This window comes from Petaurus breviceps, unplaced genomic scaffold (genome assembly GCF_028583685.1).
Source record: "Petaurus breviceps papuanus isolate PSGF00001 unplaced genomic scaffold, PetGlider_PUasm1.0 90763, whole genome shotgun sequence".
NCBI lineage: Eukaryota > Metazoa > Chordata > Mammalia > Diprotodontia > Petauridae > Petaurus > Petaurus breviceps.
In genome coordinates this window covers 320,484-347,528 of record NW_027187340.1, presented here as the reverse complement: position 1 = coordinate 347,528, position 27,045 = coordinate 320,484, and the positions used below count along the sequence as shown (strand labels likewise).

General features: G+C 39.7%; 1 protein-coding gene across 10 annotated transcripts in view; it reads right to left on the bottom strand.

Annotated features, from left to right (window-relative positions):
* The window catches only part of RAPGEF4 (Rap guanine nucleotide exchange factor 4), a 350,706-nt gene that overhangs the window by 107,137 nt on the left and 216,524 nt on the right, over positions 1 to 27,045 (bottom strand). For 9 of the 10 annotated variants that reach the window (XM_069068411.1, XM_069068412.1, XM_069068418.1 and 6 more), the window contains 4 exons: positions 19,447 to 19,500; positions 19,008 to 19,114; positions 12,969 to 13,090; positions 11,324 to 11,507 (listed from right to left, as the gene is read on the bottom strand). In XM_069068411.1, coding sequence (XP_068924512.1) covers positions 11,324 to 11,507; positions 12,969 to 13,090; positions 19,008 to 19,114; positions 19,447 to 19,500 — 467 coding nt within the window. The remainder of the gene's footprint in view (positions 1 to 11,323; positions 11,508 to 12,968; positions 13,091 to 19,007; positions 19,115 to 19,446; positions 19,501 to 27,045) is intronic. The other variant, XM_069068413.1, reaches the window with a different exon arrangement.

The window sequence follows — 27,045 nt, the reverse complement described above, 5'->3', positions numbered from 1 at the left end:
GAGAACCTCTCATCAGCTACTAAGGCAGGACTGGACTCAGATCTCACAACTACATAGTATCCCAAATAATACTTCCAATGGATCAGCCATTTCAAATCTTTAGGCATCTCTATTTATTACAAAATATATTTTCATTCACCAAAAATAACTTATACTATATATCAGTTTTAGAAGGGGATAGAGATATAATTCTTGTGAAATCAAAGGTAAACATCTTCCCCAAATCTGATAATATCTTTACTAGGCTCTATCCTACTTCTGATTAGTGACTGTCCCACTTGACCCCCAGGACTGTTCTTCTCCACCTTAATAAAAGAGGTGGGACATAAAGTTCCTACTGACAAAACAATAATATTGAAGCTTCCTTAGATGCCTGCTACCTGTGTGAACCTGTGCAAGTCAATTAATCAGTCAGTCCAAAAACAATTTTTAAGTGCCTACCATGTGCTTGCCACAATGCAAGTCATTTCAATTCTTTGGACTATACTTCCTTTGTCTGGAAAATGAGTATAATAATACTTACATATAATGATCAGAGGTAGCTAAGTGGCATAGTGGAATTCAAGTCAGGAAAACCTGAGTTCAAACCCAGCCTCAGATACTTACTAGCTTTGTGATCCTGGCTAAGTCACTTAAGTTCTGTTTGCCTCAGTTTCCTCATCTGCAAAATGGAAATAATTATAGTAACCTAACTTCTCAGGCTTGTTGTGAGGATCAAATGGGATAATATTTGTAAAATACCTTACCAAATGTTAAAGAGTCATATAAATGTTGGCAATGTTAACTGGATTACTTCACAAAGTTGTGAGGAAAGTACTGCATAACCCTTAAAGCACAATAAAATATAAACTGTGACATAACTCTTAATATTAATTTAATTAACTATCAATATAACTATTAACCACTAATGATAACAGAGAGGCTGCTTGATAGGCATAGTTTATAGATCACTAGCTCAGAGTTAGGAAGACCTGAGTTCATGTCTTGCTTCTGGTCTAAACTGACTGTGTGGACCTTGGCAAATCACTTGGTCACTCAGTGACCTTAGGAAACTCTCTCTGTCTATAAGTTGCAGATCATGTGTCTACTTGCATTGGTAGAGAGAGTTTCCTCACCAGGAATTTCCTAAACCATTGAAATAATTAGTTCAAATAACAACAATTAGGACCAATGATAAGAATAATTATTATTATTACAGTAGGATGCTTTATTACTATAGTTAAGAGAATTTTAAAACAAATAGTGATTTTTTAAAAAGTCTCTGTCTGCATCTTCCATTTGTATGAATTTAGTTAGTCCTTAGGTATGTGAAAATGAAGGATAAGTGGTTAATTATTCCCAGGGTGGTTAGATAATTACACTAGAAGGATCTTTAAGGAAATTATTTACCTCCACAATTTTTCATGTGGTAATTTAAGGGATATTTAAGTGGTAAACTTCTCAACATCTGTTACATAGTGGATGGAAGGACAATGCAGTGATTTTTTTTTTTTATTTAACAAAAACTGGCCTCTGTCAGTCTTTCTCTTTTTTCCTCATATGGTTATTTGGAGAAAGGCTTGAAAGCTCATTATACTAATCACTGTTGGCTTTAGGAAGTCTGAGACTATATGACCCCACAGTTATCTGGATTTTAAAGTTTGTACCTTCAGAAACGTTCTGACCAAACAGAAAGGCCTTTAAAATCAGATTCGCTTCCAGGCAGGGGTGTGCTGGTAAATGTTTAACAACCTAAGGATTGAACAATGTGCCTCATGACATACTTTTAAGATTAACCTACATTATTAACATTTTCTCCATCACTTTCTTTGGTTTAGACAATCAACAAAACAACAAATCAAGCCCTGATTTGTCTCTTTTGTGAATTTCTGAGTTATAAATGCTCCCCTTGAAAATTTAACAATTGCTTCTCAGGAGTCCTCAGCACACCTCTGCTCTCAGGCCTTTAAATGGGGCCTCATTCTTAATACTACCACACCAAATGAGGTACTGGACAGAAAATCCTTAGCTGATGAGAAAATCTGCTCTTGGTGAGAAACCTCTGGTCTTGATCTCTCTATGGTTAATTCTTCTCCAATCTCTTAACCAATAGCTAGATGTAATAATATATTTTTAAATGAATAAATTCAAATTCTCTAGTTTAGATGCTCCCCAAATTCACAACTGACCACAATTTTGTTCTCTCCTGTTATTTTGCTTTCCTCTCCCTCGTTTGGAATAAATCTCCCCTTTGCCCATTTCTTTATTGGGCTTCTTCTAGAATTATAGAATCTTAACCCTAGAGTAGATAGAGTTTCTATATTCCAGTGCTACCAAGTGGGCCTGACTTAAAAACTTCACACAGAAAAGAGTTTAGCTTCACTGGACTGGACTTTTAGGAACAATGTTGGGTGTCTCACACAATTAACCAGCAACCATAAGTTGATTAAGTGCTTCTAAGCACTGTGCTAGGTCATGATGATATAAATACAAAAGTGAAAAAGTCACCACACTAAGGGGGTTACATTTTTATAGGGATAGAAATATACATATCTAGGTGTATTTTTAAAAATCTACAAAATTTATATGAGGGGATTTTGTCAGGGTTGAGGCTCTAGCAGCTGGGGACATTAGGAAAAGCCTTGTGGAAAGGGTAGTGTTTGAGCTGAGTCTTAAAGGAGTAGGGATTCTGAGATGGGAAATAAGGGGAGAACAGAAGCATGTACCATTCCAGGTGTGTGGGGCAGACACTGAAAAGGTAAGACAATGAGAAATGAAGAACAGTTAAAAAGTGCAGTTTGACTGAAAAAACATACAATATATGAAGGGCAGTTATGTGTGAAAAGGCTAGAATGATAAATTGAGACCAGGTTGTGAAGGACTTTAAATACTAAACAAAGGAGATTGTATTTGATCCTAGAAGGAAGACAGAAGTGCGGTAGCTTATTGAGAAAAGAAGTAGCAAATGTCAGACCTAGCAGTGTGTACCAGATGAATTAGAACGGTGACAGTCCTGGTGAGTTGGAGACCATTGCAATAGTGAGTGAGCAGTGATGAGATCCTCACTAGAGTGGTAGTTGTACGAATGAAGAGAAGGGCATAGATATGAGAGATGTGAAGGAAGATATAAGATTTGGCCACTGATCAGAAGGGCAGTGAGTGAGAGTGAGGTGTCAAGGATGACACCATGGTTACAAACTTCAGTGACTGGAAGGATGGTGGCACCCTCAACATCAACAAGAAAGTTTGGAAGAGATGTGTGGAAATAAAGGGTAAGTGGCTAATTGTTCCCACAGGGGAACATGTTTTAGAGGAAGGATAATGAGTTCTATTTTCAACATGCTGAGTTTGAGATATCTCTAGGATATCCAGTTCAAAATGTCTAACAGGTGATGTGGAACTGGAACTCAGGAGAGAAAGTGGGGTCAGATAGATCGGGGACTCATCAACATAGAGATGATAATTACCTCCATAGAAGCTGATGAGCTTACCAAGTGAGAAAATGCGGAATGAGAAAAAAGGGGAGCCCAGGGCAGTGTCTTTGGGTATACCTATAGTTCCAGCATGTGATATGGTTGACAAGCCATGCAAAGAGACTGAGGAGAAGCAGTCAGATATGGAAGAGAACCCCAAAAGAGCGGTGTCACAAACAGCCCCAGAATGGAGAATACCTAGGGGGAGGGGTTGAGATGTCAAGTTTGGCAGAGAAAGAGGTTAAGGATTAAGAAAAGATTCCTTGATCTAGCATTGAAGAGGTCATTGGGAACTTTGTAGAAGGCAATTTAACTTAAATGATGAGGTCAGCAGACAGTGTTTTCTCTGCTTCCTTCTTTAAACATCCTTGTGCAAGCTGGTCTCCTACTTATGACTCCGAATATGTTGTCACCCTACATATTCACTTATTTCCACTCCACCCATGTCTTTTGCCCAAAGTGATTAAAAACAACATCAACCAAATAAGTTTTGTGGAAAAAGAGCCTTGTTTGTATCAATTTTGTATAAGGTAACCTCCCACAGTCTATAAATAATGGAAAATAAAAACTATAACATTCAAAAGCCCATTTTTAGGATGACTCCTCTGTCTCAGGGCTGTAACAGCTGCATGATCAAACTGTCATCATCCTCCAGCGTTTGCCCTCACACACCCTCCAGGTCTGCACCTGCGAAATGGGGCATTGTGAACCATGCTGCCTGCCATGGCACAAAAAGCTAATTTCACATTCAAAATGTATGTGTTTTTTTTTCCAATACCAATAGCAACAAGAGCATGCCAAAAAAAATCCCTGAAGCTCTATTCTGTTTTTTAAACTATAGGACATTCTTTCATAGTTTGACAGATAAAATGCTGCAGTTAATGTAATAAACAGAGAATTTTTCTAAGTAGCCTGTCAAAACAAGTGACACTTTTTTTTTTGCTAGCGAGTCTCAGATTCAGAACAATAGGAAGTACCTTTCAAAGCAACATCTTCATTATACAATCAAATTCTCAAAGTAATCTTCTCATCAAAGAATATTGTGTTATTTCTTTCCTAGTAATTATCAGAGTTCTGCAACCTCTCTGGCAGTGGTGACTATTGTAAAATGCAGCTGTGTGGGGTTGAAAAATTGGAGGGTCCTGTCCAGGCCATAGAGTCAATGTATCTGCTATCTTGCTATGTCCTCAGTGCCTGGACAACAAAATGGTGAGTCTTGCCAAGACCTTTGAAGATGTCCTGTTTTCAGGGTCAGCAGTGAAACACTCAGTGTGACTTACCCAGGAAAAGTAATGATAAATAACAGTGTTGATAATTCTAGCTGAATTTGTCCAAAAGTTTGCATTACCATTATAGGAAGTTCCTATTCTTTCTAGTAATCAAAAGTTGTGTGTTTGTTTTTTAAGGATAATTTTGTTTGATTCAACAACCAGTCTGATTACACAGGAACAAGTATCTGAACATGCAGATTGAAATCTTAGGTGCTTAACAGATACAGCTTTATTATTCTCTTTATTGGCCACTTTCCGATTCCTTGGGGCTGTCATTCCAATAGATAAATATGAAACTAGTGAACTCAAAGTTATAATAGCCAGCACAATTCTATTGCTTTCAATGTTGTATATGGAATGTGGACATGGAACATTCACAAATTGTCCCCCAGTACACTCAGAACCTTATAAAATTGGTGAAATTTGGATTTTGATGGGGAACAAAGTGGAGTCCAAGCTTTCAAGTGCAACTATCACTGAAGAATGATAGGATACAATGGGTAATAAGCCTAAGAGGTATATAAAAAAAAATAAAAATAATCAGTGTATTCTGTCAGCCTACGTTTGTTGCATCCAAAAGTTTTTTGTTACATAATGGACTGGAACCAACCAAGGGTCAGTTCTATCTAGTAATCTATCTCCCTGCATGAGGTTAGGGACATGTCATTAAATTCCTCAGTGGATCAATGTGTTTACTAAAAGACATTAATACTTCTATGCCACATTGGGCTGGTGAGATAACTGCAGTTCCTTGATAATTAATGCTGTTCCATCAGGCTCTACTGAGGAGATAAAGGCTTCAAATATCAGTCTACATTGAATTTGTCTGAGGACTAGCCTAGCTAAGTTCAAAAAGGTTCACTTCAGAGGGTTCAAAGAATAGTGTATGACATGGTGAAAGAGCTCACTGGATTCAGAGGAAATGGATTTTAACCCCACCTGTGAGATCTGGGGGATTCCCTTTACTTCACTTCACTATACTTATATTTGGGTTTCGAATTACCCTTCACTAATGATACTGACGGTTCTACCTCTGTGTCATTGGGGATATGGAGGTATCCTTTGAGCCTCAAAGCATATACCAGTGGAGTATAAGATCTGGCAGGACTACTGGTCAGGAAGGCCAGAGTATGGGTCCAGAAAGTGCTGCCTTGCTGTTGTCCAAGAACCAGATAAGCTATGTTCAGGGGTTGTTTCCAGTTTCTGCCTTGCCCTGCTTGAAGTACCATCAGCCACTTTCTTTTAGGGTAGACTGTGCTGGGAGGCTGAAGCAAGCTCTGAGGCCTAGGAAATTTTCCCCTCCCTAAGGTTACCTAACTCTAATCCCCTACAGGAGCAAGGCCTTTGGCATGGACCATCCCCCCGCCCCCTTCCATGGGAAAGTCTAATGAATTTTTAACCTAATCCTTTGGCCCAACTCCCATACTTGAGGAAAAGTTAGAACAGTGAGGAAAAGACAGAACTTTCAAGGAAAGAGAAGTATATAGGGACACAGGAAGGCACAGTTCTCTGGCAAGTATTAATGTACTATCTTCTGTGTATCCTTCTAATTCCCTCTTTCCAAATAGATACACATGCACATGCACACACATGCACACTTGTGACCTATATAGGCTGATGGTCTCTGGGCATTCTCTCTCCCTGGATGACAAATTGTTCTATGAAATAGCACCTGAAGGGCCTCTCATTGTCTGAACGTAGGGAATTAGATCACCAGGCCTGTACTGGACCTTCTTTTCCGACCCTAGGCTGGCTGAGAGCCTTGGTCATACCAGTCTTGGCCTTTGCCCAGGTAACCTGAGGAGACAGTCAAGCTAGGCCCCCTGCAGGTGTGTGCTCTCTCTTTATCTCTTAACTACCTTGTCACCAGCTCTACATCCCAGCAGAGCCACTAGGCCCTGGTTTTACTGCCCCGCTTTATAAAGACCCATGCTTGCCTTCTTCCATAGAGGAATATAGGCTCTTGTCAGCAGCCCTTTATGTTTTCCCATTCTCAGGTAATATTTTCACTATTGAGTAATTTCTCATGCTGGAGAAAAGCTCCAGTAGCCCCATCCTGGTCATAGCTTTCATGCTTCTTCATGCTGTGAAGGTAACCTTGGATTTTACACACACACATTTGTATATGTACATCATGTATACTTGCTTGCACATCCTTCTTTATATTTTGCCTTTTGCATTAGGCTGCGAGCTTTTTGAGAACAAGGACTGTTTTTTTGCCTTTCTCTGTATCCTCAGCACTTAGCACATTTGCCTGGCACATAGTAAGGGGCTCTAGAGATGCTTGTCAGCTTGGCTTGGAAGGTTATGCAAAAGAGCTTAAGACTGGAAAGTTCTACCAAGCTGGAATGACTCTGAGGATGGGCTTAGCCAACACACTTAATACGAAGAACAACCCTATGTTTAGAGAAGTTCATCACTAGATAACTGATGGCCAGGGATTGAATTTAGGGAGTAGGGGAACATGGCAACTCATGAAACCAACTACTGAGGTATGGAATTGTCAAAAAACTACCCACACTGCAACAAAGTCATAGTATTTTGATCATGAGGAAGTTTTCACAAGTCTAGCTTGGTAAGGCATTGGTAAGGGATATATGAAAAAAAAATAAACAACCCAACAACAGGTAAATTTTAGCTACAGCAAATGATGGGAGAAAGAAAGGAAAATATCCCAGATATTTGGACAAGCAAAGACAGAGTTGGAAGAAGGATGAAGAAAAGAGGATTAATTTACTACAATAGGGGCGGCTAGGTGGCACAGCGAATAGAGTACTGGCTCTGGAGTCAGGAGGACCTGGGTTTGGATCTGGCCTCGGACACTTAACACAAAAAAAAACTAGCCATGTGACCCTGGGTAAGTCACTTGACCCCAATTGCCCTCCAAAAAGCAAAAAAAAAATACTACAACAGAAGGCATATTTTGGAATTATGTAGTAGCAACAAGTCAAATAGGGCCCTCTGGAACTCTTGGGAAGGGAAATAAAAATAATTTAGAGCAGAGGTACCAAACTTGAGACCCAAAGGCTTAAGCAACCCCCAAGCAGCCCACAAAACTCCCCAGTGTGTCTGGAATCAAATTAAAATGTAATTGAGAAATATTTAACAAAATAAATGAAAATATAATACAACACAGATAATATTGATTTGTGGTTTTCTAATTCAACATTCAGCTGCAGAGATCTGTTTCTATCTGAATTTGAAATCACTGATTTGGAGGATGACGCGGAGCTTGCAGAAAGTTCTGATGGGAGATATAATGGGATAAACATACACATACCCACACACATATATATGTAGTAACATACATATACACATATGTACAAATACATATATATGTATATATACATATGCACATATATACGTATATATGTATGTTTTTATGGGAGGGATCAGACCTATGATGCCCTTGATATAAGGATCTCCCAATGAGGAAATGCAAATCAGCTCTATTAAGTAACAGTCACAGAGATTTTTCTTGCATTACTGGCCTGAGGTCACATAGCCTAGATGTGTCAGAGAGAAAACTTGAGACCAGGTTCTCCTGACTCAGGCCAGTTTTTTACGCTGTATCTTTTGGTAAATAATCATTTCTATAGTTGTGGGTATGATTAATTGGAAGGATGGAAATAAAGAGTCTCATAAAGACAACATTGTGACAGTTGGTCTGAGGGATAGATCATTCTTGGATTGAGCCCAAGGAATATATGAAGAATACAGTTCAGTAGCCTCGTCTGGGACATACCAATAATAATTGTAGGCCAGACTAGTGATTCAGTGACAACTTTTACATCTGGTTGGCACTGGTTTTAGGGTGGAGAGATGATTTCACTTCTAGCAGGAAAACATCTGTCTGTATGTGGATAGCTTCAGAACAATTTGCCAAATCATCCCTAAGTAGAACACAGCTTAATTAAATTCAACAAGAATTTATTGAGTGCCTACTTTTTGCAAAGCACTGAGGATAGAAAGGTGAAAAGAAAAATTACACCTCCCTACCCTTAAGAAACATGTACACAAATAACTGTAATGAAGAATTAGAAAATGATTAAGTAATTAGGAGATGTCAAACAGAGGCACCTGAAAGATTCCAAGAGGGAGGATCACTTCTAGCTGGAAGGATCAAGGAAGGCTTCACAGAAAGTCTTCTATCGCCTTTATATCTTCCCCTATGCCTATGCTGGTGCTTCTCATGTCATGTAGAGACTCTAATCCATCCTCCGCTCAGCTGTTAAAGTAATCTTTCTAAAGCTCAGGTCTGACCATGTCACCCTCCTACTTGGTAAATTCTAGTGGCTTCCTGTTGCTTACAGATATATAAGCCTCTGTTTGGTTTTCCTAATCTACCCCACCCCTTACCTTTCTAGTCTTCTTACACCTTACACACACATTCCTTGCATGCCACTCCCCCACCCCCCAACATCCCACATGCCTGTGATCTCGTGACATTGGCCTCCTCACTCCCTCCCCTCCCCTCCCAGACTGGCCTCCTTGCTGTTCCTCCTCACTCCAGACATTTTCTCTGACTCTCCACCATACCTGGAATGCTCTCCCACCTCATTTCTGCCTCCTGGCTTCCTGGCCTCCTTCAAGTCCCAGAAAATCCCACCTTCTATAAGAAGCCTTTCCTGATTCCTCCTTAATTCTAGCCCCTTCCTCCTGCTGGTCATTTCCACTTCACCCTGTATATAACTTGTTTGTACTTATGTTTGCATGTTATCTCCTGCATCAGACTGTGAGGGCAGGTACTATTTTTCACCTTTCTTTGTATCCTTTAGCACAGGGAGCATACATAGTAGGTGCTTAAAAAATGTTTTTTGAGTGACTCAAATGATAGAAGTATGATGACATAGTGAAATGAGTGTTAGACTTGGAATCAAGTCAACCTGGATTTAAATGTCATTGCTCTCTTACTTACATGATTTTAGAGCTCTCAGAGACCTCTAAGATGAACTAGTCCAAACCTTCAGTCTATAGATGAAGTCCAGGCAGGCCAAATGATTTACTTAAGGTTACACAAGAAGTAAGTGGCAGAGTTTAGATTGCTCTTTCAGTTCTAAAACATTGTCTACAAAAAACATTTTGTAGCCCTGTGGAAGCAAGGCAACTCTTCTCATATCTCTGGGCCTCAGTTTCCTCACTTGTAAAATGAGAACGAGAATAGTCATTCTAATTGCTTCACAGAATTGTTGTAAAAAAGGATAGTTTTTAAAATTTAATTTTCATTCATTCCAAATTTAGCAAACACAAAATAAAATTTCTATCTAAAAATAAGAGGAAAAGATTACATGTGAATTTGTATTACATAGGGCTTGCTTTTAAATAAACATATATATATACACACATATAAAACTTTAACGTTAATTTCAAAGCTGTCCTACTTGTCTGTTTCCTGCTGAAGTTCCTTCAATTTTCTTCTGTGCATATTTTTTAAATGCTTCAATGTCCCCTTTTTTCTTTCCTCTCTCTCTCTCTCTCTCTCTCTCTCTCTCTCTCTCTCTCTCTCTCTCTCTCTCTCTCTCTCTCTCTCTCTCTCTCTCAGCAACTATATTGCTAACTCCACAACTCCACTCTCCCTCCCTAATTCCACCCCTCCATGAAAAGAAAACTAAAATCCTATAAGTATAGTCAAGCAAAACAAATCCATACATGAGCTGTGTCCGCAAACGCCTCTCTATCCTGCCACTTGGATCTATCACCCTTCTGTCAGGAAGTGGGCAGCATGTAAGAATGCACTTTGTTAAAGCTGTTAAGAACTATGGAAATGGGAACTATTGCTGGGATGGGGTTTCTTGATGAAATATGTATCAATTGACTTCAAGGATGAATTAATCTTAGATCAAATTCAGTCAGACTGAAATGGGTAGCGGAAAGAGAGGCTGGCCTCAGAACTCAGGACTACCTGTGTTCGCCTCCTACCTCTTACATAAATGGATTGTGTGACTCCGGGCAAGCCTCTTAACCTCTCAGGGCCCCTTATCAACTTTGTCTGACTAAATGGTTGAGCAGTTGCCAGATCTTCCTGAGTGGAAATGAATTTCTTTACATTGATGAAGTCACAGAATTGGACCCAAACCCAAACTCAACCCTGCTCGATAGCTGATGAAGAGTAGGTTGGATATCTGGAATGGATTGGAGGAGCACGGAATGGGGCTGGCGATGGGCAGAGAAGAAATAAATCATGGTGTTGTCCTTTTTGGTGACTGAAGGCAGATGACCAATTATATTCTGATTGAGTTCGGTCTGGTAGCATTAGTGAGGAAAGGATTGGTTATAACTTGGCACTGGGACAGTCACAGACAGCCCACAGACACACTAGACCAGGAATGGTCAAAGGTAATGGGGCTTTGGTACTCAGCACACAAACTGGCTAGTGAGAATCTCTATAACTTCATCTAAGTCAGAAGTGAATTGAAGGTGCCTGGGTTTAAGACAAGCAGATTAATGTGCTGCAGATCCATGAATATCCCTTTGTTCTGTGAGAAGGCAGGGCTTTGGAAAGAAACACTTCCTCCCATTCTGTAAACCTTGGTGAGGCCCCCACCCCCAGGCTGCTTAGATAACAGTCTAAAGTGGGTCAGTTCTAATTTTCTCACTCACGGTTTCCGGAGGATCATCCTCATATGTGCATCGGGTCCCATCTGTGACAGGAGCAGCATGGTGTCCTGCAGCTCCTCATCACATTCCTTCTTTTCTTCCTCCGTTGGCAAAGGGGCATCTTCATGCTCGTCATCCAGAAATCGATAAAACAAATATTTATCTTGGAAATGGTGCTCCTGGTCCACTAAGGGCAACATGGGAGAGCGGGATATCTCCTGTTACACACCTGACTCGCAGACCCTGCCTGCTCTCTGCAGGGACACACTGGGTGGCTGTTTCGATTCAATAAAAGCAAGCGAAACTTCCCAAGCAAGCAGAACCAAATGGCAGCTAAATGATGAGGCTGATACACCCTTCTCATGTCTGCCTTGCCCAGTGCTTTGCAGCTGGAATGCATTACCTCCTATTTGCAGTCATGAGGACCATCTACATCCTATTCTGACACACCTCTCTCAAGGGATTTCCCTAAAATTCCCTTTAGGAGCACTTGCCAAATTCTGTAAAGCAACAGAATGACTGGTAGCTGAGCTCTGAGGATGTTGATCGGTTTGTCCAGTAGGAACTGACTCTCCATTGGGTATACAAAAGGTACAGTTGCCCTGTCAGGGGTCACTCTATTTAAAGGACACCATGATCTGTAATTTTTTAAAGTACTTACTCCTTCCAGAGTAAACTTTTTTTTTCTTAATTTCTAATGTGTTTTCCATTTATATAAACATTTTCAAGTAAAAATTACAGACAAAGTAGATCATACTCCTAGAAGGCCCCTATGGAGAAATTTTCTCACTCCACGCTCTGAGAAAAAGGTGGTGGTGGTGGGGAATTCTTTCTGCCTTGAAGACCAATAAAAGATTTGGATCTTGTTTGAGAGTAAGCCCAGGAGACTTCATCACCTACACGTCAGGCATATTTCAGAGCCTGCCTGATGGTGCCCCAGTACTGTCAGATAATAAAGATTAGGTTTACAAATCATCCCCAGGACCTTTGGTGTTGCCGAATGGGCATACTCAGTGTTTGATCAGTTTATGGAAAATTTCTTAGCTTAAAGCTCTCCACCTCACAGCAACACCACACCCCCACCCCAGTCACCAAATATCCATCCTCCTTGACAACTGATCACATGGGCATGGGAGTCCTGGTTAGCATGTGTTTCTTTGACAAAACATTTATGATTTTCAATGAGGTCATACAGTAGGTCCACAAATGGATTCTTTTACACAATGCTGCATTTAAAAGGAGGCTTTTAAATTCATTACCGACTTTTATGTCATCAGCCCAGCAGCACATTTCATGCTATTCAGTCGGTCCTATGTTAGGGTGGCTGTATGATGCTCACAATGTAATCACACTATCAATGGACCATGAATACAAACTAATAAACATAGCTGGAACGGATGCCCTTGGGTTACAATTTCATTTTCCTTTCATTTATTCTCCTGAGTTAGGAAGGGATAATGATGGAATTCAGCAATCAATATTATCCAGTGGCTGAACTTGTATTCCTAAAATAAGATGTTAGTTCTGCTGGATCCCTAATGGGATCATAATTCTTTTTTTTTCCCCTTCCCATTTGGGAGATCTATGTAAACTCTGATCAGCAATGTAAGATGTGCTGTGAATTTTCCAATAACAGTTTTAATTTTACCGTGATTGAGAACACCTTCTTCTAAAAGAACTTGCCACATTCCCACAGCCTGAGCCCGGGAATGAACACAGGGAGTTTGCTGTATCATCCAGTCGACCAATTCTGTTCCCACACAGCATTGCCTAAGGGGAGGCAAACGAATGCATCAATTAAATACCATTCAACAAACATTTATTAGGCAACTACTGTGTATAAGGGAAGAGCTGGCATAGTGTAGTTGATATGAAGCTGGTCTCAGAATTAGGAAGATGGGTTCAAGGTTAGCCACTACATGTATTATCTTTTTAATTAAGGGCAAAACAGTTGCTGAACTACATTGGTAGAGGGAGTTTACTTACCAGGAGGAGCCTACAACAATAAAATCACAGGTCTAGAGTTACTTACTACCCTGCCCCACAAATGTAGCTATTATGCTAAGGACTAGGAATAGAGAGAGAAGCATAGTAACACTTGTGCCCAAGCTTATCTTCTATAAGAGGAAAATAGCATTTTTACAGATAAACCAACATGAAGCATGTCGGAGTATGTATACACACATATACAAATATATAAACACATACATAACATACTATACACATCTGTTTAAGTACATGTGTATAGATTCATACATATATGGAGATCTATATACTATATGCACACATGCATATGTATTTAGAGCATATATTTGTAACAGATATTTGGATGTATATACATATGTGTGTATGTGGATCCATGTGTATATGTATATGCAAATGCATGTATACACAAAGATATACAATGTCCTAAAAGTCTTAGTGCAATTTTAACCTTTAATAGCTTCAGTAATATTTTAAAATAATTTAATAATCAGTTTTAATAGCTTGAAACTGCACTAAGACTTTCAGGACACTGTACATACACACACAAAATGCTGAGAGGTAGAGAAAATTAACATTGTGTAGGGGCAGGGGTCAAGAAAGGCTTTGTGTAGGATATGATATTTAGGAGTCGCAAAGGGAGGTAGGGATTCTAAGAGACAGAGGAAAGAAGGCAGAACCCATTCGAGTTCCTTGAGGGCTGGGACTGTCTTTTCCCCTCTTTTTCTTTTTTTTATATCTCCAGCACTTAGTATGCTATCTAGCTTAATAAATGTGTTTAATAGAAAGTGCTTAATAAATGCTTACTAACTGAGGGATTGACAGATTATTCCTGGCCCAGGTATATATGTTGGACAGCCTATGCAAAGACACAGAGGTACGCTATTGATTATTGCCTATGGGGAATACTAAATAGGGCTAATGTAAGTAGAAATAAGGAGAAATCAGATTAGAAAAAGTTAGTAAAGAGAAGTCCTTCCTTCCCTTCCCCCTATCACTTTAAATGACTAACATGGATAAGTTCAGTGTGATGTATCTCAGTTTCTGAAACTCTAGCTAACCAGATTCTCCTCACCACCTCAAAGCAATTATGAGAAAATTCTGGAAGTAATAATACAGTCTAAATGAAACAGCATGAAGAACCCGCTGTATTCTGAAACTTAAGGAGAGTCAAAGAAGCACTATTATCTGGTAGTTTAATTGCTAGCAAGAGAGGAACCAGTACGTGGACAATTCCAAGTAAAGTTCTATGTAAAATGGAAGAGGCCAAAGTGCCCATTTACTTCACCTGGGAAGAACCCAGGATGAAAATGTGATGGTTTGCAAAGCCCCATGAGCTACTCAGATGAAAGATGCTGTACAAGTAAAATTATGCAGCACTTTATGTTTTCAAGTAACAGTACTTGTCTTTCTCACAGTGGGGGGGGCGTTGGAAGAAACAACTAATTAGAGATGATGCAAATCACTGAAATAAAAAAAGTTCTGTGTAATGAAGACTGCCACTTTTATAGTGCCTTTCATCAGAAGAGCTCCAAACAGCTTCTGTGTATTTATTTACTCATTAATTCCTAGAATATCCCTCTCTTGTAAATAGGAAGTAGAAATAGGCCAGCTTCCCCTTCCAATACTGGTAAGAAATGCAAGGATCACTTGTGGGGTTACCAGGAACTGCACAAGCTTTTCTGCCATCACTGGCCAAGAGAGACCAAAATGAGTGTTGGCCCTGCTGATCATTCCAGTGAGCATTAGAATAAAACAGATAATCAGAGAGCACTTGGATGCCTCTCTGCATGGACATATCCCAAGCAAATCTCAAGAATACTTGTAAACCTCCCTTGGGAACCAGATGTGCTACATTGCCCTGGGACAACTCTGACTTCTTCACTATGCTCCAGGAAGCTCGTTATTGGAAAAAAAACAAAACCTCATCATCTTTCAGGATTCCATCAGCCTTGGCACTCTAACTCATCACTACCTTCTGCCTATCTTATTGAAGGGTGGAGCCATGAACTCTAAAACTGCTGTGGAGCTAGCTTCAGGACATCTAATTTCTCACCTGGCAGCAACACTCTGGTACATCTCTAACTTTCTCCATCACTTCCTTCACAGACCTGCCATCTTGCTTTTCAGCTTCCTTTTGTGTATTTTCTTCTATTATATTATAAACTCATTGAGGGCAGACTGTCTTTCTATTTTTGGTTTTTTTTATCCCCAGTGCCTAGTACAGTGAATAGCAAATATTAGGTGCTTAGTAAATGTTTACTGACTATCGACTAGATGTGACTAGAAAATGTTTAGGCCCAAAGGAAGTTCACTGACTTTCCTGGACTACATTCCAGTTCCAAGATCCCACCAAAGCTTTTGATTATCTATGATAAAGTTCCAGGAGAGGGTAATGAATGTAACAGGTTAGAATTAAGGAAAAGAATTCTAGGCTGTCAGAAGAACTGTCTCCTATGTTTGCCACTAACTAGCCACATGACCTTTAGAGAATCCTTCAGCCTTTCTAGCTCTCAGGTATATCACCTTTACAAATTAAAAGGCTGTTTTAAGATGTTCTCTAAAGTCCTTTCCAGTCCTAGCAGTCTATATAGGTTTATGAACTTATATGGAAACCCTTGGCACTGCAAACCTGGAGGCAGTTCAGATGTAGAAAGGAATTCTTGGGAAGGCTAATTGCATTAACAGGTGCATCTAGAATGGTGAGGTCTTTAAAATGTCTATAGGGTTTGAAAATCAGATTTAAGCCCTGCTCCCTCTGTGGGTTTTACCTCCTTTACAAATATGACTATGCCAGAGGTTCATAACCTATGGTCCATGAACTTGTTTTTGTTTTTTGTTTTGATATATTTTGACAACAGTATTTGGGTATTAAGACAGCTAGGTGGCATAATGGATAGAGTACGGGGCCTGGAGTCAGGAATATTCACCTAAATGAATTCAAATTCAACCCCAGCTGTGTGACTCTGGGCAAGTCATTTAAACCTCTTTGCCTCAGTTTCCTCATTTGTAAAATGAGCTGGAGAAGGAAATGGCAAATCACTCCAATATCTTTGCTAAGAAAACCCCAAATAGGGTCACAATAAGTTGAACATGACTGAAACAATTGAACAACTACAATTTTAGAATGAGTGATTTCCTTTTGAATACTATGTATTTTATTTTATGAACTTTAAAAAGATTATTCTGAAAAGGGATCCATAGATAAAGGATAAAGGGTCCATGATACCAAATAAGTTAAGAATACTTGGATTATACTTTCATCACTGCAAAAATGGGACCTAGATACTTCCCAAGGTGATGCTTTTTTAAAAAATATAAATTCAATTCAAAAAAGCATTTATTAACTATCTAATGTATTCAGAGACACAGTTCAGTACTGTGGATACAAAGATTAAATGAGACATACAATCTTATTCCTCAAGTACTTTAAATTAAATACATTGAGATGATGTCTCGCCTAGTCACATGGGCAGTCCTCTACCCATTAGTAATTAGATTGAGACACAAATCAGTCCCAGCTACAATGGGACTATACAATGGAAGGAAGAGACAAGCATTTATTAATCACCTGTTATGTGCTAGGTACCATGCTAAGTGCTTTACAAATATTATCTCATTTGATCCCTACAACAACCCTGGAAGGCAAGTGCTATCACATCCATTTTACAGTTGAGAAAACTAAGTGACTTGTCCAGGGTAAGTATTTGGGACTGGGTAAATTGGACCAGTGAAAGACTAATGATCCTCTCTGCCGGGTCCATACTACTTAGAGGAAAACCTAGAATAAAGGCAAATGTGTGTTTGGGCCATGATGCTATTTGTTCATTTTCTCTCCAGCCCCTTCCTGTTGCAGGAAGGAGAAAATTAGCACCAGGAACATCTACCCTCCTAAAAACTCAGGAACAGTTGCTAGTGAAGACATGAGCTTTCTAGCTGTCTCTAAAGTCACAGGACGCCCTTTGCTATTATCATGGTGACTCTGTGGAGGGGAGGAGAAACACAAACTATTCCTTTACTTCTGTAACAGTGAGAATAGTGGAGGCAAGGGACCAACGTGACAGGCTTAGAAGCACTGGTCTGATGAGGAAAGATAGCAAAAAAAAAAAAAACCCAGGGAAGAGAAACTAAGCCTCCTGAGACCCATTCTCTTCCCCTTGGCATCATTAACAAAGAGAAGGCATAATTCCTGCAATCTAAGAGTTTATAATCTTAAAGACTCCAGGGAAAATACTGTGATCTTTGACTTCCAGTTTTCATTCCCTGTTCTCAAAAATGTTTTATTTCAATGGGCATTTCTAGGGGTGGGCAGAAAACATAGGAAAGCTGTTTAAATCAGAAAAAGAAACAGATAATTGCATATCATGACCTTCCAGTCATGTGAGATTGGTGGAACATCATGATGGCCCAAATAGGCAGAGATATGCTTTGTGAATGAATATTTTTGACCTATATAATAAAAGATACTATCTATATCTTAAATCTAATTGGGACAAGTAGTTAGACATGTTAAGGTCTTTCCAGTCAACACAATGGAATCGATTTCAAAGCAAAATAGCTCAAGAATTAGTGTTGAGCCGCCTTGTTGTTCAGTCATGTCCAATTCTATATGACCCCATTTGGGGTTTTCTTGACAGAGATACTGGAGGGGTTTGCCATTTCCTTCTCTAGCTCATTTTATAGATGAGGAAACGGGATTAAGCATCTTTCTCAGGATCATACAGCTGAATAAGTATCTGAGGCTAGATTTGAACCCGGGAAGATGTGTATCTTCCCAATTCCAGGCCTAGCACTCTATTCACTGCACCATCTAGTGGCCCCTTATATGGAGCTTAAGCAGCCTTATGAAGAGCTATAAAAAGGTAGGGTTGGGTTTTTTGTTTGTTTGTGTATGTGTTTGTTTTAAGTGCCTAGAACAAAATTATACTGGGGACAAATATCATGAAAGGCTACCTTAATTTGAGAGATAATGGGGAAAGATAGGAATTCAAGGACATGGTGAGAGGCCTTTCCTGCCACTATGGAGGGGTGTGTGTGTGTGTGTGTGTGTGTGTGTGTGTGTGTGTTTGCAGGAAGAAGGGGAGAGGGGAATGAGAAAAGTTCTTGTCCCAGTATGCTGATGACTACACATGCTGTCAGTGATTTGTAAATCTGGTGCACTGGGGTATAGTCTTGATGGCCCTACCCTAAAGATATGTACCGTGTTTCCCCGATAATAAGACCTATCCCGAAAATAAGCCCTCCCCTTACTGTGTAAGATTCCTCTAAAATAAGCCCTCCCCTGAAAATAAGCCCTATTGAGATTGCTACTGTAGTGAAGGTGATTCCCTGCGCTACACGCTACATTACGGTACCCTCTGTATGCACCGTTCCTCCCCTTCCCCCCCCTGAAACGGGACGCCGCTCTCCAAGCTGCATACAATCAGAGCTGCAGCAGTGAGCGCGTCATCCTGTTCTTCCCCAGTGATTTGCTTGCTGGCACCATTGAGAGCAGTGCCACGGAGGAGAGCTGAGCCAGGACAACATAAGCCCTCCCCTGAAAATAAGCCCTCTGGTGTTTTTCTTTCCAAAAAATATAATAAGACAGTGTCTTATTATCAAGGAAACACGGTAAGCATTCAGAAAGATATTCATTGTAAGTGAGAGGCTACCACAGTAATATCAGTCACAGACTTTATTGGATCTTCAGAGGCAGTTCACATACCTGTAAGTCTTTAGATGGTATTTTCGATCTCTTATCATGTGAGGTGCTCGGGAGAGGATGGCATTTCGTAAAATTTTCCCAGCCCTGAGGATCTTCTCTGAAGGAACCTAGATTTTAATTAAGGGGGCAGAAGAATGAAAAATGGGAAAGAGAAAAGGGAATTAAAGAAGAACAGCAAACTGAACAAATTTAAAAGTTGCTTTCAAATCTGATCTTTTGGCTTTCTATTAAGTGAAAGCCACCCATATACTTACAGTGTCCTTCTGGACAGCACATAATAATAAATAAACATGAGAGAGAAGCCCTAGATACACACCAAACATCTTTAGCAAGTACATTGATATTTTCCTCACATATTCTTTGACATACAGACCACTTCACTAATGTTTACTTTAAATCTTAGACCTTTTAGCTACACAACCCACCTACATTCCATTACCTGGGTAATGGTTTTAGCAGGACGAAGAGGAACGTGAGGTTCTATGAGGGGTGTCTGAAAAATAAAATGTCAAGCAAAAGAAAATTTTAAAAAGTTAATTAAAAATAATTGTGGGCTGGGAGACAGCAAGAAACAGCAATTTCACTAAAACTAAAGAGTTTAATAAGATTAAAAAAAAATATAACAGTCTGAGATAAATCCTGCCTGGGAAATATGCATGCTGTGGGCATTCAAAGGGCAAAATTAGACTATTTTATTTGCCAAGATTTAAATAGAAATTATATAAAACATGGAGAACCAAACAAACGAGAATGATTGGATGCTGGTGTGTTTAAAGTAATGGCAATGAATGCCCACTCAGAATGTGGCAAACATCAAAGTAGAGTAAAAAGAAAAACAAGATAAACATAAAATGGATTAAAATGCCAAGCCCCAAGGAAATAAATATTGATGGGTTTGCGGAGAAAAAGCAATTTTCTTCTCTTTCTAGAAATTAAGATTTCTAGAAACAGGAAATTCTTTTGAAGTTTTTTAGGGGATATGAGTCCTCAAATTCCTAGAACCCCCTGAAACAGTTCTTATAATAATAATAATACCTCAGACACACACAATACAATTTTCTAAACATTTTTATCTCAGTTCGTCCTCACAAGAACCCTGTGAGGTATCCAGAATAGATACTATTTTAACTGTTCTGCAGTTGAAAAAACCTGAGGCTCTCAGAGGTTAAGGGAAGCCTGAGATTAGAACCCATGTCTTCTGACTTTTAGAACTCATTTCACTACCCTCTGCCATGTGATCAAAGAAGGAAAGAGCAAAGTGTAATCAAAGGTCCATCAAAAGCCCATCAGCTCAGTCCTGTGTCTGCCCCTTCCAGAGGAAATGAAACACTAGCAACTAAGCTTCACTGAAAAAGTTATTTCTTACAGTAAAGTCCTCTCTCCACAATTGGAAATCATTCAAATGAAAATGAATTGGTAAGCCTTTCTCCTAGGCCTAGCAAGAGAAATATATTCTCAGTGGAGGGGAATAAAGGTCATGATGAGTTATAAACGCATCAGGGGCAGCTTTCCATATACATGTACACCAGTAAATTTTGTGTATGCTGATCCAGCATTGCTAAGATCAAGGGGAAGAAGAATGAGGAATATAGGGAGAAAACAGGGATCAAGGTTGAAGATTTATTTGAAATGGCTGAATTCCCACTCTACTTATTTATTTTAAAAATTTCATCACATGCCCTTGTGTAACCTGTGTTCTGAAAGTCAGCTGTTCAAAAAATTCAATTCAATAAACATCAAGTGATCACTAGTTGTAAGGCTTTGTTTTAAGTAAGCAAGGGGGAAAATATAAAAAAGAAAAGCAACGTAGTCCCTGCCCTCAAAGAGCTTACAATTTCACTAGTACTGGGGATAAGATACATACATGACAACACTATGATAACAATAGCCAGTACTTTGTGTACTATCCTAGTCTATCCTCACAACAACATTATGAGGTAGGTAATATAATCAACCTCAAAAATGTTAAAGGAAAGATTTAACAGGCTTGAAAGATTCAAGGAGGGAGGAGTGGTTTCTGGCTAAAGAGATCAGTGAATGTTTCATAGAGAAGGTAGCATGGTGAGCTAGACATTAAAGGATGAAGATTTTTTTAGAGATAGAAATATAGATGAAGGTGGGAAGAGACAGTGAATTCTAGGCATATGCAAACATATGGAAGCAGAAGACAAACTTTCCTGCTTGCCCAAAGCATGGGGGGCATGAAGGAAAGTATGAGAAAGGTAGGCTGCAGCTAGATTGTGGAGGGTCTCAGATGCTAGCTACAGAGTTTCTAGCATTTTGCTTAGTAGACAATGAAGCAGACCTGGACTGGAAGTGAATGAGGACTTCTGAGCAGGGGACTGACTTGACTAGATCTATGCATTTGGAAGCTTTTTTTTTTTTTTATCAGTGTGAAGCATGGATTGGAGAAGAGAGACACTGGAGAAAGAGAGATGAGTTAACAGACTATTTAATTTAATAGGAGTAAATAAGGGTCTGAACTAGGTGGTTGCAGTGTCAATGGAATAGAGATTATTAATAGGAGAGATAGTGCCAGTGCAGAATAAGCAGTTTGGTGACTGATTGGACATGAGGGGCATGGAAGCCTGGTTGACAATCAACTTACAAACATCAATGAGGTTCCAGATACTGTGTTAGGCAGTGGAGATACAAAGGCAGAAATGAAACAATCTAAACTCTTGGAGAGCTTATCAGGGGAGATAGCAACGCATTTATATAAAAATATATGTAAACTATTAAGTAATTGGAGGGAGGGGGATGGGAGCAGGAAGGATCTGGAAGGCTTCATGTAGAAAAAAAGAAGGTGATACTGGAGTCAAGTTTTTAAAAAAACTAGCTACTTCAAGATTTGGAGATAAGGAGTAAGCTCATTCCAAGCATGAGAGGGAGCTGGTATGAAGACATGGAGATAGGAGATGGAATGGAATGTGTGAAAAGAACAAGAAAATCAAACTGTCAAAGAGCATATTAAAAATAATGTATAATAAAGCTGGAAAGGTAGATTGGAACCAGGTTATGAAGGGTTTTAAATGCCAAAGAGGGGTCTTGGTATTAATCCAAGAGGTAATAGGGAGCAATCGGAAAGTTAAGAAGGACAAGTTTTGGAGGCACGATGAAGAGTTCAGTTTTGAAGATGTTGAATTTGAGGTATACATGGGACATTCAAGTGAAAGTGTCCAGCAGTGTGGGAAGTCCTAAGTGAGACCATCAGTATTGAGCAACTTCTTTGCCCTCAAAGGTCTCTGGGTAAGAATAATCGCTGCCTTTTGGAAAGGTAATAAATAAATAAATAAATAACTGGTGTCTGATAACCACAGCTGCCTATCCTTAGTACGCCAATGTCCAAAGCCAATCTTTGCAAATCCCCTCCATGCTGACCCTTCCTCCCAGTTCTAAGAGCTCCAGGGAATTAGACTTCCTTTTGCCCTACATATTTAAAGATGTTATTATGGCGTTCTTATTATTGGGTAGCAGTATGCCTGAGAGTCAGAAACAGGGACTGTGGAATTAAAACATGTCAACACACACATAAACAACTATAGAATAAGTTAGAAATGTTTCTTTTTTCTCTGAAGGGAAGCTGGGCATTTTGACTATGAGGTTACCAAAATGTTTTAATTATTGTTGTTGTTTTTTTTTTCAGAAGTATAAAGAAGCTGTAATACAAGAGTCATAACTGGGAATTCTGGCACCAATGGCAAATTTGGAAGGGGAACAGAGGACAAACCTCACAGACACCCCAGGACAGAGATCCCAGGAGTCACCCCCCACCCCCATAAGGTACAGGCTACAAGACATTGCTTCTGGAAATATTGCTGAAGGAGAAGAGCAGGGAACAACAGGGGAAAGCTCACCTCAATGGTAAAAGGTTTTAGCATCTCACTTCACCCAGTAATGAATCAATGAATCAGTCAGTCAGTGGATCAACAAGCCATTTATTAAGCACCTTCTATGTCTTCCCCCAGTTCTATCTTTGCCACCACTTCTTGGCTTCCTTCTAGACTCAGTTCAAATAAGACCTTCATGTGGAGGCCTTACTCATTGTCCCTCCCCCAAATGACTAGTGCCTTCCCTCTGAGATCACTTTCCACTTCCTCTTTATATATCTTGAATATACATAGTTTTTTTACATGTTGTCCCCATTAGAGTATGAACTCCCTTAGGCCAGGGACTATTTTTGCCTTTCTTCATATCTTCAGAACTCACTCTAGTGCCTGGCACATAGTGTTTCATAAATGCCAGTTGACTGACCAAACAACCAAATGGGGCAAAAATCCTTTCTGGATTATTTGTAGGATGTGTAGTTTTAGTATAATAATAAAAATAATCTGCACCATAAAGTTAGTTTGTTGTGTTGGCATATGCCTATAGTTTCTGGGAACTCCAAAGAGCAAAAAAGTCCCAAGAGCAGGTGTTTAAAAGGTAAGTTCCAACATGCTGTCAAGTCCTTCATTCCTTTGATAGCATCATAGTTTCTTAAAGAGAAAACATCAAAGGGTACTTTCAAGCTTGGTAGTCCTGGGCACCAGTATTGCCCGCATGGGAGCCTGGACTAGCTGCTGGGAGGCAGCCGTCTCAGCATCCTTTGACTCTAAGCTTTTATTCTCAGGGTCACTTGTCAGTGGGGCATGATCTGTTGGGCTTCTCAACAGAACTGCACAGAAATCCTCCTGGCCTATCAATTTTTTGCCTTAATCTTACAAATGCATCATCATCAAAATCAAGCCCATACACCGACTTGGTCTGAACCTGACCCTTTTTTGTCACTTGAAATAGCAAAGCACTTGGATTCATAATAAAAATAGGTCACATCTATAAAATACTTTAAAGTTTACAAAGCACTTTTACTTTCCCTGTGAGTTAGATAGCGCATTATTTTCCCCATTGTAGAGTTGAGCGAACTGATGCTCTAAGAGGGGTCAAGTGACTTGTCCAAGGTTATACAGTTAGTAAGTGGCAAAGCCAGCACTCGAGCCCAGGTTTTTCTGACTAGCAGGTCCAGTGATCTTTCCAGCATCCCATGCTGACACAGAACATGAGAAATGAAAGGAAACTTAGCTATCGTCTAGTACAATGCTCTCGTTTTTTTTTAAAGGAGGAGGGAAGTGACAAGTTCACACTATGAGTTAGTAGTAGAGAGAGAACTAGAATCTAGGTCTCCTGACCTTTGATCATTATAACATGTATTCAGGATCTTCTTTCAGTAGCTGAGAAAAAATATATGGGGGCTTAAGTCATATAAGGACAGAAGAAAGATGTGGTATGCATTTATATCCCAATCCAGTCACCACTACTGCCTTCTATCTCATTGTCATGATTGTCCCAGTTTTGCAATATACACATATATGTAAGTCCTTGTTACCTATTCCATTGATCAATCAATCAATTGATAAACATTTAATAAGTTTCTACCATGTGCCAGATACTGTGCCAAGTGGGGATACAAAAAGAGTCAAGATAGAGTCCCTGCCATCATGGAGCTTACAGTCTAGTGGGGAAGACAAAATGTAAATCAACATACACAAAGCAAGTTATCTGCATGATAAATAGGGAATAATTAGCCGAGGAAAGGCACCACAACTGATTTATGTTGAAAGAGGGATGTCAGTTGCATCTTAAAGAAAGCCTGGGAGGTCTGTAGTTAGAGTGGAGGAGGGAGAGTGTTCCAGGTATGGAGGATAGAGAGAGAGATTGCTGGAAGTCAAGAGAGTGTCTTGTTCATGGAACAGGCAGGAGGCAAGTGTCATTGGATTAAAGAGCACTTGGCAGGGAGTAAGGTATAAAAAGACTGGAAAGGTCGAAGGGTGTTAGGTTTGAATGCCAAATTGAGCATACTGTATTTGTTTCTAGAGGCAACAGGGAGCCACTGTAGTTTATTGAGGGGGAAAATTACTTCAGTGGCTGATTGGAGGATGGGTTGGAATGGACAGAGACTGAGGCAGGGAGATCCACAGGCAGCCTATTACTATTGTAATAAGTGATGAGGGTCTGCACTAGAGTGATGAAAATATCAGAAGGGAGAAAGGGCCAAATTCAAGAGATGTTGCAAAGGTGAAAAAAAGGCTTTGGCAACAGTTGGAATGAGAAACAAGAAAGAGTCCAGAATGATACCTAGGTTGTGAACCTGCAGGACAGGGAGGATGATGCTGCCTTCTATGGGAACAGAGAAGGTGGGAGTAGAGGAGGATTTGGTGGAAAGATAATGAGTTCTGTTTTGGACGTATTGAGTTTAAGATGTCCACTGGACATCCATTTTGAAATGCCTAAAAGGCAGTTGGATATGCAAGATTGGAGATCATCAAAGAGATTGTGGCAGGAAAGGTAGATTTGAGAATTGTCAGCATAGAGACAGTAACTCAATCCATAGAAGTTGATGTGTGGTTGCTAATAGGCTAGAAGTGAGGAAAAATAGGAAGTGAAACTGTGGGTATTGTTACCCTGGACTGTACAGGAGTAGGCTAACATACCAACAGATAGTCCTCTGCTGGTGGTAGAAGGTTAGAAACAAGTGGTACTTTTATGAAGGCACAACAGGTAAAATGGTGTATCCAATAGGGATGAAAGTAAGAGGAAGGGAAGGAACTAAGCATTTCCATAGGATCTACTATGTGCCAGCAGCTACACAAGGTGCTTTTTACAAATATTATCTCATTTTATCCTCACACCAACCCTTCAAGGTAAGTGCTGTTATTATCTCCATTTTACATTTGAGGAAAATGAGGTAAACAGAGGTTGTGATGAGCCCAGTAAGTATCTGAGGCAGGATGCACATTGAAAGCTGATCTCATGTCATTTCCCTTCTTTTCACTCACTCAGCCACTAGCATCATCCTCATCACCTTTTGACTAAACTATTATAATAACCTTCTAATTGATCTCTTTCCACTCTAGTCCATCCTATACTCAGTCACCAAAGTGATTTTCCTAAAGTACAGGTCTGACCCTCTCAATCTCCCTATTCAATAAACTCCAGTGGCTCCTTATTACCTGCAGAATCAAATATAAAATCTTCTGCCTGACATTTGAGCCTCTTCCCAACCCGGGCCATTTACAGTCTTCTGATTTATTTCCCTCCATACCTTCAACAATCCAACCACACTGGCTACTTGCTGTTCCTCCCACACAATGCTTCTTCTTCTGACTGTGGCTTTGTACTGGCTTTACCTAATACCTGAAATATTCTGCCCCTTCACTTTGGACCCCTAGCTTACCCGTCTCCCTTGGAGACTTAGATCAAAACCCATCTACTCCATCCCCAGTGCCTTCCCTCTGAGATTAGCTTCCCATTTACACAGTAGAGATATCTTATTTCACATAATTATTTGTATGTTGTCTTCCCAAATAGACCATGAGATCCTCAAGGGAAAGGATCATGTTTCTGTCCTTTTCTTGTATCTCTAGAACTTAGCATAGCGCCTTCCATACAATAAGTGCATAACAAATTCTTATTGATTGATTTACTGGTCTTAGATAAAATAAGACCTGAGTTCTAGTCTAGCCTTCAACACATTCTTGGACCCTGGAAAGTAACTTAATCTTACATTGTCTCAAGCAATAAGTTGCAGAGAAGGAGTTTTCTCACCAGAACTTCCCTTTGTTGTTGTCCTTAGTCATTTTCAGTCATCCAACTCTTTGTGACACCATTTGGGGTTTTCTTGGCAAAGATACTGGAATGTTTTGCTATTTCTTCTCCAAGTCATTTTACAGATGAGGAAACTGAAGTACAAAGGGTGAAGTGACTTACCCAGTGACTTACAGCTAGTAAGTGTTTAAGGCCACATTTGAATTCAGGAAGAAGAGTCTTCTTGACTCCAGGCCCCAGACTCTATCCATGGCATTACCTAGCTGACTATGAGTTCCCTAGGCCAATGAATTTAATAATTTAAGTTCTCTCCAAAATATCACAAATAATAAGCACATAAAGGCCAGAGGCAGGAAATGTTCAAAAGCTATTCGAGTCAGCAATTCACTTGAGAGTCAAATGGATAAAACAAAAGGAAAACAGAGATGAAGATCAGGCAAAAAGTGAGGGTGGG